General features: G+C 36.9%; 1 protein-coding gene across 1 annotated transcript in view; it reads left to right on the top strand.

Annotated features, from left to right (window-relative positions):
• Window positions 1–17,767, top strand: part of RNF169 (ring finger protein 169) — an 82,831-nt gene that overhangs the window by 49,556 nt on the left and 15,508 nt on the right. The window contains exons 3-4 of the mRNA XM_065944235.1: window positions 4,160–4,306; window positions 9,901–10,019. Coding sequence (XP_065800307.1) covers window positions 4,160–4,306; window positions 9,901–10,019 — 266 coding nt within the window. The remainder of the gene's footprint in view (window positions 1–4,159; window positions 4,307–9,900; window positions 10,020–17,767) is intronic.

The following is a 17,767-nucleotide window of genomic DNA, read 5'->3' as shown; positions in this document are numbered from 1 at the left end:
GCAAGGAGAAATAATAAAGCCTTCCTCAGTGATCAATGAAAAGAAATAGAGGAAAACAATAGAATGGGAAAGACTAAAGATCTCATCAAGAAAATTTGAGATACCAAGGGAACATTTCATGCAAAGATGAGCACAATAAAGGACAGAGATGGTATGGATCAGACAGAAGCAGAAGATATTAAGAAGAGGTGGCAAGAATACTCACTGTACAAAAAAGATCTTTCATGACCCAGATTACCACGATGATGTGATCACTCACCTAGAGCCAGACATCCTGGAATGCAAAGTCAAGTGGGCCTGAGGAAGCATCACTACGAACAAAGCTAGTGGAGGTGATGGAATTCCAGTTGAGCTATTTCAAATCCTAAAAGATGATGCTGTGAAAGTGCTGCACTCACTATGCCAGCAAATTTGGAAAACAGCAGTGGCCACAGGACTGGAAAAGATCAGTTTTCATTGCATTCCTAAAGAAAGGCAGTGCCAAAGAATGCTCAAACTACCATACAATTGCACTCATCTCACACACCAGCAAAGTAATGCTCAAAATTCTCCGAGCCAAGCTTCAACAGTACGTGAACCATGAACTTCCGCATGTTCAAGCTGGATTTAGAAAAGGCAGAGGAACCAGAGATTAAATTGCCAACGTCTGTTGGTTTACTGAAAAGGCAAGAGAGTTCCAGAAAAACATCTGCTTTTGCTTTACTGACTACTCTAAAGCCTTTGTGTAGATCACAACAAACTTTGGAAAATTCATCAAGAGATGGGAATACCAGACCACCTTACCTACCTCCTGAGCAACAGTTAGAACTGGACATGAAACAGCCAATTGGTTCCAAATTGGGAAAGAAGTACATCAAGGCTGTATATTGTCAGCCTGCTTATTTAACTTATAGGCAGAGTACTTCATGCAAAATGCTGGGTTGGATGAAGCTCAAGCTGGAATCAAGATTGCCAGGAGAAATATCAATAACCTCAGGTACACAGATGACAGCACCCTTATGGCAGAAAGTGAAGAAGAACTAAAGAGCCTCTTGATGAAAGTGAAAGAGGAGAGTGAAAAAGTTGGCTTAAAACTGAACATTCAAAACTAAGATCATGGCATCCAGTCCCATCACTTCATGGCAAATAGATGGGGAAACAATGGAAATAGTGAGAGATTTTATTTTTGGGGCCCCAAAATGACTGCAGATGGTGACTGCAGCCATGAAATTAAAAGACACTTGCTCCTTGGGAGAAAAGCTATGACCAACCTAGAGAGCATATTAAAAAGCAGAGACATTACTTTGCCAACAAAAGTCTGTCTAGTCAAAGCTATGGTTTTTTCCAGTAGTCATATATGGATGTAAGAGTTGGACCATAAAGAAAGCTGAGCACCAAAGAATTGATGCTTTTGAACTGTGGTGTTGGAGAAGACTCTTGAAGAGTCCCTTGGACTGCAAGGAGATCCAATCAGTCCATCCTAAAGGAAATCAGTTGTGAATATTCATTGGAAGGACTGATGCTGAAGCTAAAGGTGCAATACTTTGGCCACGTGATGCAAAGATCTGACTCATTGGTAACGACCCTGATGCTGGGAAAGACTGAAGGCAGGAGGAGAAGGGGACGACAGGATGAGATGGTTGGATGGCATCACCGACTCTATGGACATGAGTCTGAGCAGGCTCTGGGAGTTGGTGTTGGACAGGGAAGCCTGGTGTGCTGCAGTCCATGGGCTCGCAGAGTCGTACACGACTGAACTGAACTGAACCTCAGTTGTGAACCTTAGTTTTTTTAGTGCCACACCTGACACAAACTGTTCAGTAAATGGTAAGGTGACGCTGAAACTTGTTTTCTTTTTGCCACTCTGCCTTTCTATTCTCTTCAAGTGAAATGCTCCTTAGTGAAGCCTGTGGTCATGTTGTTGAATAAGAATTTCTCATCTAAGATCGTTAAAAGGGATTGATCTTTCATGTAGGCAGTTAGCATAGACTCCAGGTTTGCTTTCTCTCTAGCTATGGATTAGCTTTCATCCTCTTGTGTTCTTGTTTGATTTGAGAAGTTGGTAGTACATTATTTCATTTGAATCTCCTTCTTATATAAGATTGTATTTGGTGTTCTTTGCATATTCATAACCTCTTGAATTAGACCCAGCGTGTTAAGACTAGTTCAGGCTTATTGGAATCATACCTATGGAAATTGGAAATATAAGGCTAAATCTTTATCAAAAACAAGAAATTAACATGTGATATGGTATTATTAACTAAAGTACAGACTTTGTTCAAATTTCATAAAATTTTATGCCAGTGTCCATTATTTGTTTTCATACCTTTTTCAAGATTCCACATTGTGTTTAAGTTACACTGAGCAGTTTCAACTGCATGTAACAAATTCTGATAAATTCTCTTCATTTTTATTCTGTTACAAATGTTTTCTTATTTTCCTTGCTATGGCTTCTTAGATGCATCCATCATTTTAAAGTGGACATTTAGTTTCCAGATGCATGGGGTTTTTAAAGTATCTTTGATATTAATTTCTCATTTAAATGCTTTCTTCTCTGCAATCACTGTCTGTGTTTTTTTCAGTCTAACTTTATTGGGGCTTTAAATGACTAAGTCAGTGAACTCTTGGTAGATGTCACATTGCACTTAAAAATATGTGGGTTATTTTCAAATATCTCTTGATATTGATTTCTAACATAATTCCACAGTGTTAAGAGAACAAGCTCTGTATGATTTTAATACCTTTAGACCGTGAAATTTTCACACCTTGTTTTATGTCCCTGGATATGTTCCAGTGTCTTCTAGTTTATAGTCTATAGGAACTTGAATAGAATTTGTATCCTATTGTTGTGTGAAAATTGTATAAATCTTAATTTAAATGGAATTGGTTCATGGTACTTTTCAGATCTGCTGTGTGTGCGTGCATGTGTGCTAAGTCGCTTCAGTCATGTCTGACTCTTTGCGACTCTATGGATTGTAGCCTGCCAGGCTCCTGTCCATGGGTTTCTCTAGGTAAGAATACTGGAGTGGGTTGCCATGTCCTTCTCCAGGGGATCTTCCTGACCCAGAGATCCTTCACTGGCAGGCAGGTTCTTTACCATGAGTGCCACCTGGGAAGCCCTCGAGTCTACTCGAGGGTTCTTCTACTTTTCTGTGTATTCATTCTATTAATTTTTCAGTTTGATATTGAAACTCTAACTACAAATCGTAATTTGCCTACTTAAAAAATAATTGTAATGTGTAGTGGGACTATATGTAACTTTGTTCTGTGTTTTCCAAGTCTTCCATAAATGAGTTATACTTTCATAACTTAAAAAAATAAAAAATATTAACTTAAAAAACTGAATATTGTTGTTTATTGTTATTGTTGTTTTATAACTCTGATTTGACAGCCAATGAAAAAATTTGTTCTCTAGTTTTATTTTTTATAAGTATGATTAAAAATATTAGTAGCCTAAAATTGCTTTCATATACATTATGCCATTTAAATTTTATTAAAATCCCAGGCAATTAAAGAATGAAAAGAGAATAAAGGGAGGTTAGGAAAGGAACTCTTGATACACCATAAGTATATAGCAAGATACTACTTAATTCCAAAAGCCATCTTATTTTCATAATGCCATGCTACCTGCCTCAAATGAGGAGCGTATCAGTCTGCCTTAACTTTCTTTGTAGACCATGTACTTGACCTATCCTGTAGGTAACAAGATAACAGCATAAATTGTAGGACATTGGGACTCTTATATCCCATTTTTTCTGTTGCCAGTAGGCCCAAAGACCCCTCTTGCTTAGTCCAACTTCCCTGACCCTCTGTGGCATACATCTTTGCTATTCTCCTGGCCTAGTGCAGTTATATCTGGATTATGGGAATAAAGAAAGTTTGTAGATTCATCGTTTTTTGGCTAAGTGAATAAACCTTAGTTCTTGATTATGTGTATTATCTTAGCTTTTGTGATTTCATATTGCTCAAGAATGCAGAGCAGTTAAATCTTAAGCCATGAAGTGGATGTTTGGCAAGAGTCAAGTAGAAGTTGACTCTCTTAAAAAACAAGAGGACTTTATATCCAATAAGAAAATAGTCTCAGAACTTCCCTGCTTCTTCTAATAGACTACTGAATAAAAGATATTTTTAAGTCTTTTGTGGTCTAAAAGTGCTGTCTTGATGTGATTTGTATTTTTAGCTGCAAGAAGAAAAGTTACCAGAGGAGAAAACCTCTGAAGATCAAATCCACAAGTTGTTACCAGAGGACACAGAAATAGGAAAAAGGAAAATGGATGAACAGAAAAAAAGAGATGAGCCATTAGTACTGAAGACAAATCTAGAGCGTGTAAGTAGATCACCTTTTTGATGGACACCTGTCTCAAAATCAGCCATTAGCCCAGGTGACATGGATCTGAAAAACCTGTGTTGGTGAACAGTAAGTCATTGAGTGTTCTACTTAGGAATATTGAAGAACTTAGCATCCAGATGGAGAGCTGGAGAAAATGATTTGTGAACAGGACAATGAGACTTGTGTGGAAAGATTAAGGGGGAGCAGTGGGGGAAAATGGTGAGTGAGAAGGAAAACCTAGTGTGGTATATGCTACTTGGGGTAAGCTTTATACGTATATTGTCATTTTGACTTAGGTGTTGTTATGTTATGGGGTTCTGTATGTGTTATATCCTCAACTAGGAGGATGAACTTTTCTTAAAGTTTGTATTTTATTTCCCTTGACTCTATAATAACCCAAACAGCACAGTTCTCTGTTTACAAGGTGTGTGTGTGTGTGTGCTCAGTTATGTCCGATTCTTTGTGACCGCATGAACTGTAGCCCACCAGGCTTACAAGTTCAGTCCTCAATATTAGATTAGACACTTTGTTTAAACTTAACTTAATTAAACTTCTAATTGGGCCAAATCTTGCCTGAATTCTTTTCATTACTTATTTCCCAAGCAAATTACTGGAAAATGTTGTAAATGGTATATTTAACTAATACAAGAAAACCCTTTGGAGGGTCCACTGATTATGGTTCAAATGTATGATTACAATTGGTTTTCTTTTCCTTTAGCAATTTATATTAGATTGGACATCTATTACTTAACTGTATGTACTTAGCATACCTTTCGAGTCATACCTGTTAAAATGTTTTATGATTCTGTCTTGTTAGTATTTCATATATTTTTAATTAGGTGGATTAATAAAGCTTTACCATATATAAAGAGAGATAGCATAACAGAATAGAGGGAAAAAAATCTCTAGACTCGAAGTTTGCCTGTTAAACAGGTCCCAGCATTATAACAGACTGTACAACTTTGGCCATGTTACTTAATTTCTCAGTGCTTGTGGATTACTCTTTGCAAAGGCGTTTTTCCTGATCTTTAGAAACTGAGATCACATAAGCTTTCTTGAATTGATAGTATTTGCTGACTGTCAATGTGTATGTGGGGCTTTTTGATCCCAGTTATAATAATTGTTATTATTTGATTGTTAAAAAACAACCATTTTGAAGGCTGAAACAACCTTTTCAACCTTCTGAAAAGATTCACTTTAAAAAGTATGAAATGCTTATGTACTCTTAAAACTCTGTTCATCGGGGACTACAAAAAGAAAAAGACTGCTTTTGGAGAAAATATAGTTCATCTAGGAAGGCAAGAATAAAATGCATGATAGTGTTGTGCATATAGCATTTCTTCTGACTAATAGCCCCGAACTAATAGTTGTCTGTGGTCTCTAAAAACTGCAAACTCTGCCTCTTCACCCCAACAGGACTATCCATTATTGTTCTCATCGAAAACTGCCCAGAAAGAGATTTCTTTTCAGAACAAACCAATTTTTTCAGAGAACTTACTCTTTACTATGGCCCTTTGATAGAAAGAACTTTTTGTTGTTGACCTTGCCAGACCCAGGTTTCCTCGAGGAAATGATCTTGAATATCCACTCATAACAAAGATGGAAATTTGCTCTAATCATTTTTTCTTTTGCCACTGCAATCTTTGAAATAGAAATTAATTACATCAACCTAAAATTTAATCTTAAAAGGAATCAGGAAGTATTAATACCAATTCTGATTGGTCATGACTAGTTTTGCAAAATTGCCTATACATTGAATAAAATTGGATCTATGAACACTTCAAGTTTTAGATTTTGTGATTTTACCTTTTTTCTGTTTGCTTTTATATTTCATATTTTTGAGACTTTTACAGTCAAATATTTCTTAAGAAATTTTGATGTAGGACAAGTAATTTCATTTAGTTTAGCCAACGATACATTATTGGGACTGAAGAGACATTCAAGTGGTCTCAGTGGAAAGTCAGCTAAAGGATTATATTTAATAGAGTATTATGATTAGAACTGGACTGATCATTTTACCCTCCTGATTAAAAAACCTCAGTGGCTCCCCATTTCCTGTGGAACTAAATGAGAACTCTTCACATTTAGGTCTTTAGTATTAGTCTAGCTTATCTTTCTATCCTTGCTTACATCCCAGAACTCTAGGGAACTGAGCTGTTTGCTTTCTCCCAAACAGCTTTCTGTTCTGAGGATCCTTGCTTTTGCATTTCATCTCCTTGATACGCCATTAACCTTACCTGATGAAAAGCCATTAATCTTTCTGTGTCCAGTTCAAAAGCTGTTGCCTTTCTGGAACTGGTAGGAATTTCTTGTTTCTCCACTCCCATAATCCATTCTCTCCCCCTCAACTTTCCTCTCTTCAGTTTGTAACTTTTGTATGACTTATTTAATTCTTCCTTATGTTATGGTTATTTGTGTGTTTGTGTTTCTCTACTTGATTTGTAAGTTTGTTGGTTATAGGAAATGTCTTACCATTTAAAAAGATCTCTCATAGTACCTTGCACATCACAAGAATTTGATACATGTTTATCAAGTTGAATTCAAATAGAGGAAGGTAAGGGCTGATTCTGGAAGCAGTTATCTGTTATTTGTTTAGAATGGAAATAATATAGGCACAGTGTTTAATTTATTATGATCTGTTAATGACAGTTAATACCAATAATAGTTCAAATTGTTGGAAAACAATTTGGTGTAACAATTATAGCCATACCAAAGATTATAAAGCTGAAAGTAGAAAATTGCTTGTCATCCCACAACCTAGAGATAACTCCTAAAAACATTTTGGTGAATATCCTTCCAGATTTCCGTGTGTGTGTGTGTGTGTGTGTGTGTGTGTGTGTGTGTGTGTGTAACATATTTTTTCTTTTCAGAAAATGCAACCTAGTATACATACTGTTTTATATCTATTTTAATAAATTATAAATCATGGATGTCTTGCCATGTAAATAAAGAATCCCACATCATCATTTAGTGGTCTGCTAGTTATTCTTTACTGTAGGATTTATTTAATTAATCTCCTGTTGATATTTTGCTGTTTTAAACCACCACTGTGATGATATCCTCATGTCTCATTGCCTGCGTGCATGCTGAGTCTCTCAGTCACGTCCAGCTCTTTGAGACCCCGTGGACTGTAGGCCACCAGGCTCCTCTGTTCATGAAATTGTCCAGGCAGGAATACTGGAGTGGTTTGCCATATTCTATTCTAGGGGATCTGTGCTATAGGTTTGTTTTTATGCAGTGTTAAAGATGAGAGGTAAATATTTTCCTATCTTAATGGTTTTAGGTTTATGTGGGGGTAGAAATATAGAGGGGTTGGGGTTTCGAGGACTTTCTCTTTATGTAATTATTTATAATAATGTAAATTTATTTTCAACAGTTAAAAGAAACCTGGCTTATTTGTATTGTAACACTAAAGTGTTTTCTTAAGAGATTAATAGTACTTAAGTTGATGTAAACAAAATCTATCTTTTGTTGAGCATTTACTACTTATGAACTAATACACCATGTGTTTTTAATGGTTTATCACAATAGGTGTATTAATAGTAGATCATTCTTAATTTTATAGATGAGAAACCGAGACTCACAAAGGTAAAGCAACTAACCTTTAGTGACAGTGGTAGCTAATAGTAGAGCTGGAATTTGAATATTCTTTTATTCAGTACTGAATTGATTGTGTAGAAAAGCCTAAATAAAGAAAAATTGCCATTATTTACCCCCCTGTTGAGTCTATTGATGTCAAAGGTTTTTCTTGCTTCCCACACTATTTGGTAATGAATTAGTGCTATTAACATCTCTCCAGTGAATAGTTTGTACCACAGGGTTTTAAGGAGTGATAGATGCCCTATAAAACTGAAGCACTTCTCTGTAAATTATAATCCTTCAGTTCTTTCTTGCAGGCTGTTGGAAACCTAGCCTATTGTATGAATGTGCCTATCAGCCTAGAGAATAGCTAAACATTTAAGGAATACAGTGTATTCTGAGCTATAAGATGCCTTGCATGCCTCTGTCTATAACTCTTTGATATTAACTTAATCATTAGAAAACTGGTTAATCATTAGATGATTAGACATTTTTTTGTTTACCTACTGTATAACGGTATCAGATGTTTTAGAGAAAAGGTAATCATTTGCTCTCCGAGTCAATTGTCTAAAACAGAAATCAGACTCCTAAATAAGAAGCTACAGTGCAGTGTGATAGTTGCTCCCCCTGCCTGCCAATGCAGGAGACGCAAGAGACACAGGTTTAGTCCCTGGGTTGGGAAGATCTCCTGGAGAGGGAAATGGCAACCCACTCCAGTATTCTTGCTTAGACAATCCCAGGGACAGAGGAGCCTGGCAGGCTACAGTCTAAAGCGTCGTACAGAGTCAGACATGACTGAAGTGATTTAGCCCACACGTACACACTGTAAAGAAGAAGAAACTTGTATTAAATCATGAGCAAATTCTCATATGTTGTATGTAAAAGGCACACGTAAAAGAAACACTGAATATAAATTTAAAGACTCAAAAAGAAACTCGAAAATAAAGTGAAGGTAAATGAAATAGTATGAGCAAGATGGAAAAAGCTGATGGAAAAATCTTTCAAGAGAAAGTAGTATTTAAGATGCCTCTGAAACACCAGTGAATGTTTTATAGGCAGAAAATGTGGAAGGAGAATCTTAGGGAAAGGGACTAATAGCATATCCAAAAGAACAGAAGTTTTGAATGACTATGGTGGTACATGTGGAGAGTTGAGAATAGTTTGATTGCTCTAGAGCTCAAGGAGTTACCTGTGTTGGAACTTCGGGGAGGAAAAACTTTAAAGAAGGTTGGATCTAGTTTTTGAAGGTTATTGGATCATGCTGAGGTATTTAGACTTGATCCTGAAGTCACCAACAGTTAAGTAGGGGAGTGATGGGATCTGTGTGCTTAATAGGATGGAGAGGATTAGAGGGAAAAAAGGCTGGCAAGAGCAAGACCTGTAAGTAGATTATTGCAGTAGTAAAGGTAGGAGATGGGAATCTAAGGAAAGGCAATGATGATGAGTACACACAAGTAAAGTTAGATCTGAGAGACATTTGAGGAGTGCAATGGAACAAAGTAGGAATAACATGGAGGCAGTTTGAGAACAGATGCTTTGGATCGAAGTACCAGTGTTAGCTACAGATTTGTTAGCTACAGATTAACTCTAAAATCCTAGGCAAATTAACTACTATGAGCCTCAGTTCAGTTTGCCATCTGTAAAAATAACAGGCCTTTCTTAGTGGAACTGGTTAAAGAGTAAATGAAATAAAATACTTGGGTGTGTTGGGGTACTCAAGAGCTCTATGCAATGTTATTATGACTTTGAAAAAAGGAAAGGAGTCATGAATGACATTGAGGCTTCTAACTGGGTTGGTAGTGGGACGTAGAGAAGAGAAATAGTGAGTTTGATTTTGGATATATTAAGTTTGAGCTGTATTTGGACTATCCAGATTGGGATCCCAGGAGGCAGTTGGAAACATCAGTTGACTCAGAGAGAAGTAGCATATAGTAGAGAGATTTGAACAATAGCTCTGGGAGATTCCATGGGAACCCCAAATGGACAGTGTTGTCTCCCTTGTCTCCTGCCAGTGTCCTGCACGTCTCTCAGATTCAGAGAATGAAGAACCTTCCCGAGGCAAGATGATACAGACACACCGCTCAGCATTTGTTTCCAAGAACAACTCCTACTCCTTAGCTTTCCTGGCAGGGTAAGAGACTGATAATGAACTCAGTCAGGGTTCATTCATTTGGGGGTATGAGACAAAAGGGATAGGGTGGGGGGTGTGGCGGGGCAGCAGAAGTATTTATTGTAGCTTCTTTGGGGGAGGTGGGAGTTGGGGAAGGGGGAAACTGGCTTTCAAATATGGTTTAGAAAGAAATAAGGGACTGTACTGAATTTTTAAAGAAAAGTAAACTTTATCCTTTTCTGGTATCCTCCAGATAGGATTGTACTAATTGCTCTGGTGAATAGAAGAACTTTCTATTCTGGGAGGAAACAATAAAGTCTTATTCAATATCCATTGATACTAAGGACAATAGCCATGGATTTTCTTTGCGAACTTTTTTCTCTTAGTAAGAACTTGAAGCCAAAGTTGATTTTTTTTTCAGTGCCTGGAACTAAAATATATCTTGATAGGTTTCAAGAGGGCAAACTGAAAAGTTTTTAAGACCCTTGTCAAGGAATCTCTTGTTACTTTGGACTTTTCAGGCATTGGGGAGGAAAGGAAGGAGGAATTGGATGGATGTTGGGTGATGGAAGAATAATGAAGGCCTAAGTGGAAGGAAGGAAGGATGGATAGATAGGAGGGAAAGGAAGGGAAGGAAAAATGAAAGAAGGGAGGAAGCCTGGAAGGAATCATTTATTTGAATCATTTATTCAAATGACATTTTGGGGACAGCTAACTACATGCCATACTCTGTTTTAATATGAAAAGACACAATCTTTACCCCATTTTGTTGTCTGTTTTGGTTTAAAACTGGCATTGCTCACTCTTACTTCTAGGGTTCTTCTTTTCCTTCCCACAGCATTATGAAGTGGACTTTTCTTGCTTTTCTTGTGGACATACACCTGGATCCTTTTTATCTGAAGGTTCTTTATTGTTAGTCACTAATAAATAAGACCAAAAAAATATACCAAGTTTAATAATGTTATAAAGTTCATACTGTTGTGATCCCTGAACCCTTTTTGTATATGTTCTGATTTTCCTGTTCTTTTTTAAAAAATTTTACTGCAGTATAATTGATTTAATGTTGTGTTCACTTCAAGTATACAGCCAAGTGATTCAGTTATACATATATTCATTCTTTTTCAGATTCTTTTCCCATATAGATAATTACAGAATTTGAGTATTTCTGTGAGTAAAATTCACTAAACTTCTCCTTCCCTTAAATGCCTTCTTTTCTCTGGGTAATGGTAACTCTTTCCAGGAAGGCTGTTTCCTAAACTGTTTATTCATTCATTTGAAATTTGTTGAATGGCCCCTGTATTACAGCTGCTGGTTTGACTGATGTAATAAGGACCCCGTATATAATGTGTAAGCCAGTGTACTTAGCCATTTATGGTGATGATGAAACTCTTGCTTTGTGCATATGTGCTTGAAATATAGATGCTCTGTAAAGTTAAAAAATTCAAGATTGCTCGACTAAGAATTGTCAGCTGCAGAATATTTATATAGAACTTTTCCCCATTTATAGCAGATATATCTTAATGATTATTAGAGGGATCTACTGAAAAAGAGAAAAAGATCATATTATTAATTCCAGTCTAGTTACAATAAATATCCCCTGAAACAAAATAATGTTGCTCTAGGCAATCTGTGATTAGTCAATTAACATCTCTTCATTTGAAATTACTTGGAAACAAAGGAAATTTTATTAAAACCCCAAAGCGATGTCAAGGCCGAACTGCCCCAGTTAATTGGAGTAGACGTTGTATAGGTGAACTACTTATTACCAATTCTGATTTCTGCCCTTGTAATTCATTCTTTTAAGGTGACGAGAAGGTTAATATTAATATTGGTACTTAGAAATGCCTAGCAAGAAACTTTGAAAATTCTTCTCTGAAGGGCAAAATGTAAAGTTTGTATACCAAGGGGTGTGCTTCTGATTATGTGTGGCTCTGGGATATCTGTAGTACATCTTCTTTTCCTGCTCCTTGGTTCATCCTTTCTCTTAGTTTGTAACATTGAGTCACAATGGGCTTAATTTATAGGAAAATATTGACTTAACATTTTATTGTTAAGAGATGTTTACAGTCATATTATACATTTATGAATTTCAGCATTTTCCTCCAAATACCCAAGGTTGTGGGCTGAGTTCAATTACTAGTACAATTGAAAAAAAACTTAATTGGATTTGGTTGTACGGTTATCTTTTTAGGAAATAATTTGTTGATGTCATGGAAACTTAAGGTTGGAAAATCTATTATGGTAATACTGTGAACTGCATCTCTTATTGAGTCAACATGTTTTATTTCTTAGTTAAGAAAATATTGTTTCAATTTTAAATGATATTTAGGAAAGTAGTGTGGAGTTGTTAGTGCTGACACTGAGATGAGGTTGATGGATATATTAAAAAAGAATTAGCATGGTGATGGTTGCATAACAGTGTGCCTCTGAACTTAAAATGGTTAAAATGGTAACTTTTATGTTATATGTTTTGGCACAAGTAAAAAGGAATTAGCATTGGTAATAGTTTGGGAATATTTCAAATACATTTTTTTCTATCTGGTAAGCAACAGCTAAAGAATAGGCTTTCTCTTTAGGTTTGTTTCCTAATGAGAGTTCATTTGTAAAAGTTTAAAATTTTTTTTAAACATCTGTATTTAAATCAAATTAATCTGCATTTATTTTACTTATCTACTCTATAAACTTTTCTTTCTTTCTTTCTTTTTTAAACTTTTCTTGCTTAAGCCCAGAAGCATGGAGGTAAGAGCGAGTAGGCCTGGTAGGATGGTTATTTTGGAAGAAGTCCATCAATAGATTCTGGCTGAATCTTGCGAGAGCAGCTCAGACTATTTGCATTTGAAACGTTCAAAACAAAGAATGTTTTGCTACACTATTAATAAAGTCCTATAGCTCTTTGAAAATGAAGCTTCTTTCAAATAGGCAGGTAGAGTAATAGTTAACCCAAGGTCATCTCTAAGTTAATCATAAAATATATGTGAATTGAAAAGATTTAATAACTTGAACCATAAGATATAAATCATAAAGTTAAGGTCTTATTTTAGATATCTGAAAAACTGGTTTGTTGTTTGTTTAAATTTATTTCCCTTCATTCCTCATACTCTCTTTACCACTTGAAGAATCAAAAATAAAAACATGATTGCAAGTTATACTAAAAGCTCAATCTGGAAAAACGTTCTCTGTTCAGCCAGTGTCTTTTCTAAGAGCTACATGTCCAGTTCCATTTTCCTCTGTGCTTTGGCTGTCAAGAAGTTTAGGATTATGGCAGAGTTTTCAGTTTGGTCATCATGGCTTTACAACATGACATATAATTTTCAAAAGTAACATTTGGTATATTCTTATCATATTTATTACTTAATGTGGTCTTTATTAAGGCTCAGTTTTTACATATTTTTACTGTAAATCACTTAAACTTCTACTTGGGAAATAGGATATAACCATTAAAAAATATTGTCAAATTGTCTATCCTCCTTCCAGTTTAAAAAATGAAAAAAGGAAAGTGAGGCAGTATTGCCTGTACTGCTGTACAAAAACTGTAAGTGACGCAAACGGTGCCTGGTGAGATTTCTGGCGTATGTTAAGTCTTCAGTGAGTATTGCTGCCACTATTTTGTTATCTTCTTTTAGAACCCAGAGCTGAAAAGGGCCATAAATATTGTCTTATCTAATTCCTTTATTTCAGAGTGAAAAGACTAAAGGCCAGCAAGAAAACATGACTTGCCAAATCTTAGACTGCTAGAATAGAAGGACGATGAGTTAGAACTTAGATTTCTTGGCTCTTTCCACTGTACTCTTTTGTCCCCCATGACCTTCTTATAGATCCCTATTTTTATAAAATCGCTTATAAAGTCACTTTCCCACTAGACTTTAAATCCTTGGCAAGCAGTGGCAAAAATCTTGTTTGCCATTGTATTCACAGTACTTAGTACAGTACCTGACCCACAGTAGAGGCTCAGTAAATACTTGTGAAGTGTTTAATGATATAGGTCTTTGTGCCTGTGGGTAGGTTAAAGGAGGCTTTTTGTCAGAATTGTCAAACTTGCAGGGTCTCTAGGAGAGGACTCTGGGAGTTGTGGAGGAAACAGATTGGCTGGTGGCTATTGTTTAGAGTAGATTCTATAGGATTAATATGGGATTTGGGTGGGGGGGATCTAGTGACCACACTGATAAAGCTTTTATACTATAAAGTTAACTTTTCCCTTTAATGCATTAGCAGTAGCTTATGGGGATCCTTTTATAGATTCTGTAAGAGAAAAGCCTGTATTACACCAAGTCATAATTAGACCTTAATTAAGTAGAAATTAACTACATTATTTTGTTTGCTCATGTTCTGATACCTTAAGTCTGAGTTTGTGGTTCAGAGTGGGGCTCAGCAAAAGAACCTTGTAGTGTCTGTGCTTCCTGTAAGGTATATGTGTAAGGAGAGAGAGACAGAGACTGACTCCTGAGTCAGTCATAATAACTGCATGCCCAGTTAGTGTTGGGATGAATTAAACTATCCTGACTTGTTCCTCATTTTTAAAACAAACACATGAAAATATGAACTCTTTCAGCTGACAGATACCAGACATATAAATGATGTGATACTGGAGGACTAACTTTAGAACTGATGAAAAGAGACAAGCCAGAGAGGTGTGAGGATGGAGAAACCAGTCTTGAGAGGTTTTAGGGAAATAGTAGTGTGAGCTTGAGTAAAATCAGTTGACCTCATTCTATATGATTTATGTAAAATAACAGGTTGTTATGCCCTACTTTTTGCTTGCTGGGCAGGGGATTTCACTGAATGATTTAAGATTCTTTTCACCTCTAAGATTGAAGTATCTAGAAGTGGCTTAAAGTAGGGTTTTAAAGGGTGGAGGAAATGTGGCCAGGGCATGAAATGGAAGGGGTAAGGGCAGTTGGTGAGTTCTATAAAAATCTCAGGATAGGATTTAGCAAGTTATATGTGGAGAATAGTCCAAACAATAACTGTCAGGGAAAAGAGACTATGAGAGAAAACTGAGGTAGTGATTTAAAAGAAACCATAAGGCTTAATGATGGTCTAGGGCAGATTGTGTGTGTATGTGTGCATGTGTGTATGTGTATGTGTGTGTGTTGGGGGAGGGATAAAAGAACAGAAATCAAGTAGATGAACTGGTTAAGAGGACAAATCTTGTTAAAAGTATGGATTTCATGTAGGCATGGCAGCTACAGTTGGAAAAGAAAGGTAGCCTAAGGAGAAGTGATGTGGAACTTAAGTAGTAGGTTTTAGAGGTGTCAGTAATCTCTCTGTCTAGAAGAAATATCAGTAACCCCAGATATGCAGATGATACCACATTTATGGCAGAAAGTACAGAAGAACTAAAGAGCCTCTTGATGAAAGTGAAAGACGAGAGTGAAAAAGTTGGCTTAAAACTCAGCATTCAGAAAACTAAGATCATGGCATCCAGTCCCATCACTTCATGGCAGATAGACAGGGAAACAGTGGAAATAGTGTCAGACTTTTTTTGGGGACTTCAAAATCACTGCAGATGGTGACTGCAGCCATGAAATTAAAAGACGCTTACTCCTTGGAAGAAAAGTTATGACCAAGCTAGATAGCAATTAAAAAGCAGAGACATTACTTTGCCAATAAAGGTCCATCTAGTCAAGGCTATGGTTTTTCCATTGGTCATATATGGATGTGAGAGTTGGACTATAAAGAAAACTGAATGCCGAAGAGTTGATGTTTTTGAACTGTGGTGTTGGAGAAGACTCTTGAGAGTCCCTTGGACTGCAAGGAGATCCAACCAGTCCATCCTAAAGGAAATCAGTCCTGAATGTTCATTGGAAGAACTGATGCTGAAGCTGAAACTCCAATACTTTGGCTACCTGATGCAAAGAACTGACTCATTGGAAAAGACCCTGATGGTGGGAAGGATTGAGGGAAGGAGGAGAAGGGGACAACAGAGGATAAGACGGTTGGATGGTATCACTGACTCAATAGACATGAGTTTGAGTAAGCTCTGGGAGTTGGTGACGGACAGGGAAGCCTGGCATGCTGCAGTTCAAGGTGTAGCAAAAACTGAACTGAACTGATTCTCTCTATCACACTAAAATAGGAATATACTGGTGGTTTTCAGAGGGATATGGCAGGATGGTGACAAGTAGCATCAGGGAACTAGCTTTCTCCCAGGTCTTCCTACCATATTCAGTACTTTACATACCTCATTTCCTTTAGCTCCTGCATTAATCCTGTAAGATTTCTAACATTCTTATTTTTCAGCTAAGGTAAATGCAGTTCATAGAGATTAAGTAATTCGCCCTAGAACTTCTTACTTCAGTAAAGTGACAGAGATGAAATTGGAACTCAGGTCTCTCTTGACTCCACAAACCTGTGCTCTTTCTAGCAAACCATTGTCAGAATCCTATGACAAAAGACTCTGCACTTAGATCTTTGTCTTGAAATGATCTACCTTTGTAACAGAGAGCTTCCTTCTTTCTGTTGGTTTAAATAATTTATACGTTGTCTTGTTCCAAAAAAACCACAAAGTTGTATAGAGTTGGGTGAGAAGCTGCCCAGTTATCCTGTTGTTTGAGGGAATTCAAATCCTTTTGCATTACTTTTGAAATGTAGCTGTGGAAACAATGGTCCCATCCATCAGCAAACAAATAGCAGTGTATGTCCATAGGAGGCAAACACGGACAGACAGAAAGTGGGTCAGTGGTTGCTTAGTGCTGGAGGAGAAGCGGGGGTTTAGGAGTGATAGCTGCAGGGTATGAGGTTTCTTTATGAGGTGATGGAAATGTTCTAAAATTGTGGTAATGGTTAAATAACTCTGTGAATATACTTAAACCATTAAATTGTACACTTAAAAAGAATGCTAGTGTACACATAGCAGATAACCCAGTAATAAATATTCAAGGGAAGGATTGTAACAAAATCTTGCCCATTTCTGGGTGCATGGCAGCTACAGTTGGGCCCTAGGAAGCTGCTGCTGCTTTTACTCAAGTACGTATGTGTTGGGGTGAGGGGCCTCACACATCCAGGTTAGGGGCTGGGAGGAGGGTCCTCTCTTGCCTTCAGCTTCTTGGTGGGACTCAGCTCTGCCAGGCCTGAGAGTTTGATTAAGAAAATAATGTGGGGGTGGGGGTGGGGGAAGAAACTAATGTGGTATGGGTATGTGTGAGAGAGTGATGAGTAAGCAACTAATAACATGAGCTATCTCATGTTTTATATCATGTATTTCCATTTGAAAACCCTGTAAGCAGTGTTCTATAAGCATTAAATCTTCTAGCTTTCCAGCTGCATGTTTACACTGGCTGCTCCTCCTCCTCTTTGTTTGTAAGTCAGATTCATTGTGGTTGTGGGTATTTTTAGCTTAACTAGACATCCCAGAAACCATCTGGTCCTTTGGCAGTGGAAATTTTAAACTAGTAACCTTTCAGACAATGCTGCTTTCTCTTGTTTACGACTTCATTATGTGTTTGGAAAAGAGAACTTCCCTAGATATGCTGGATCTGTTCTGTGGCAGACTAGAGCAGACTGTAAGATCAGTATGCTGAGGTAGAAACAGCACATGTCTTAGAATTTTGGAGATTCATGTTAAACTGTGGTTACAGCTGTGTGACCTGGAAAAAAAATCACTTCCTTCAGTTCTTTGTCTGTAAAATTGGGGATGCTGATTTACAGGATTCCTATATGGTTTAAATTAGATATAATATATTTAAAACACACAATACCTGACAGAGAATAGATTCCTAATAAATACTGAGGTTTTCTCTCCTTTCCTTAAGGAGGTCATAGGTATTTCT

The sequence above is a fragment of the Muntiacus reevesi genome, chromosome 9, assembly GCF_963930625.1.
Source record: "Muntiacus reevesi chromosome 9, mMunRee1.1, whole genome shotgun sequence".
Classification (NCBI taxonomy): domain Eukaryota; kingdom Metazoa; phylum Chordata; class Mammalia; order Artiodactyla; family Cervidae; genus Muntiacus; species Muntiacus reevesi.
The sequence above is the reverse complement of the archived record's forward strand: the minus strand, read 5'-3'. Positions and strand labels throughout refer to the sequence as shown.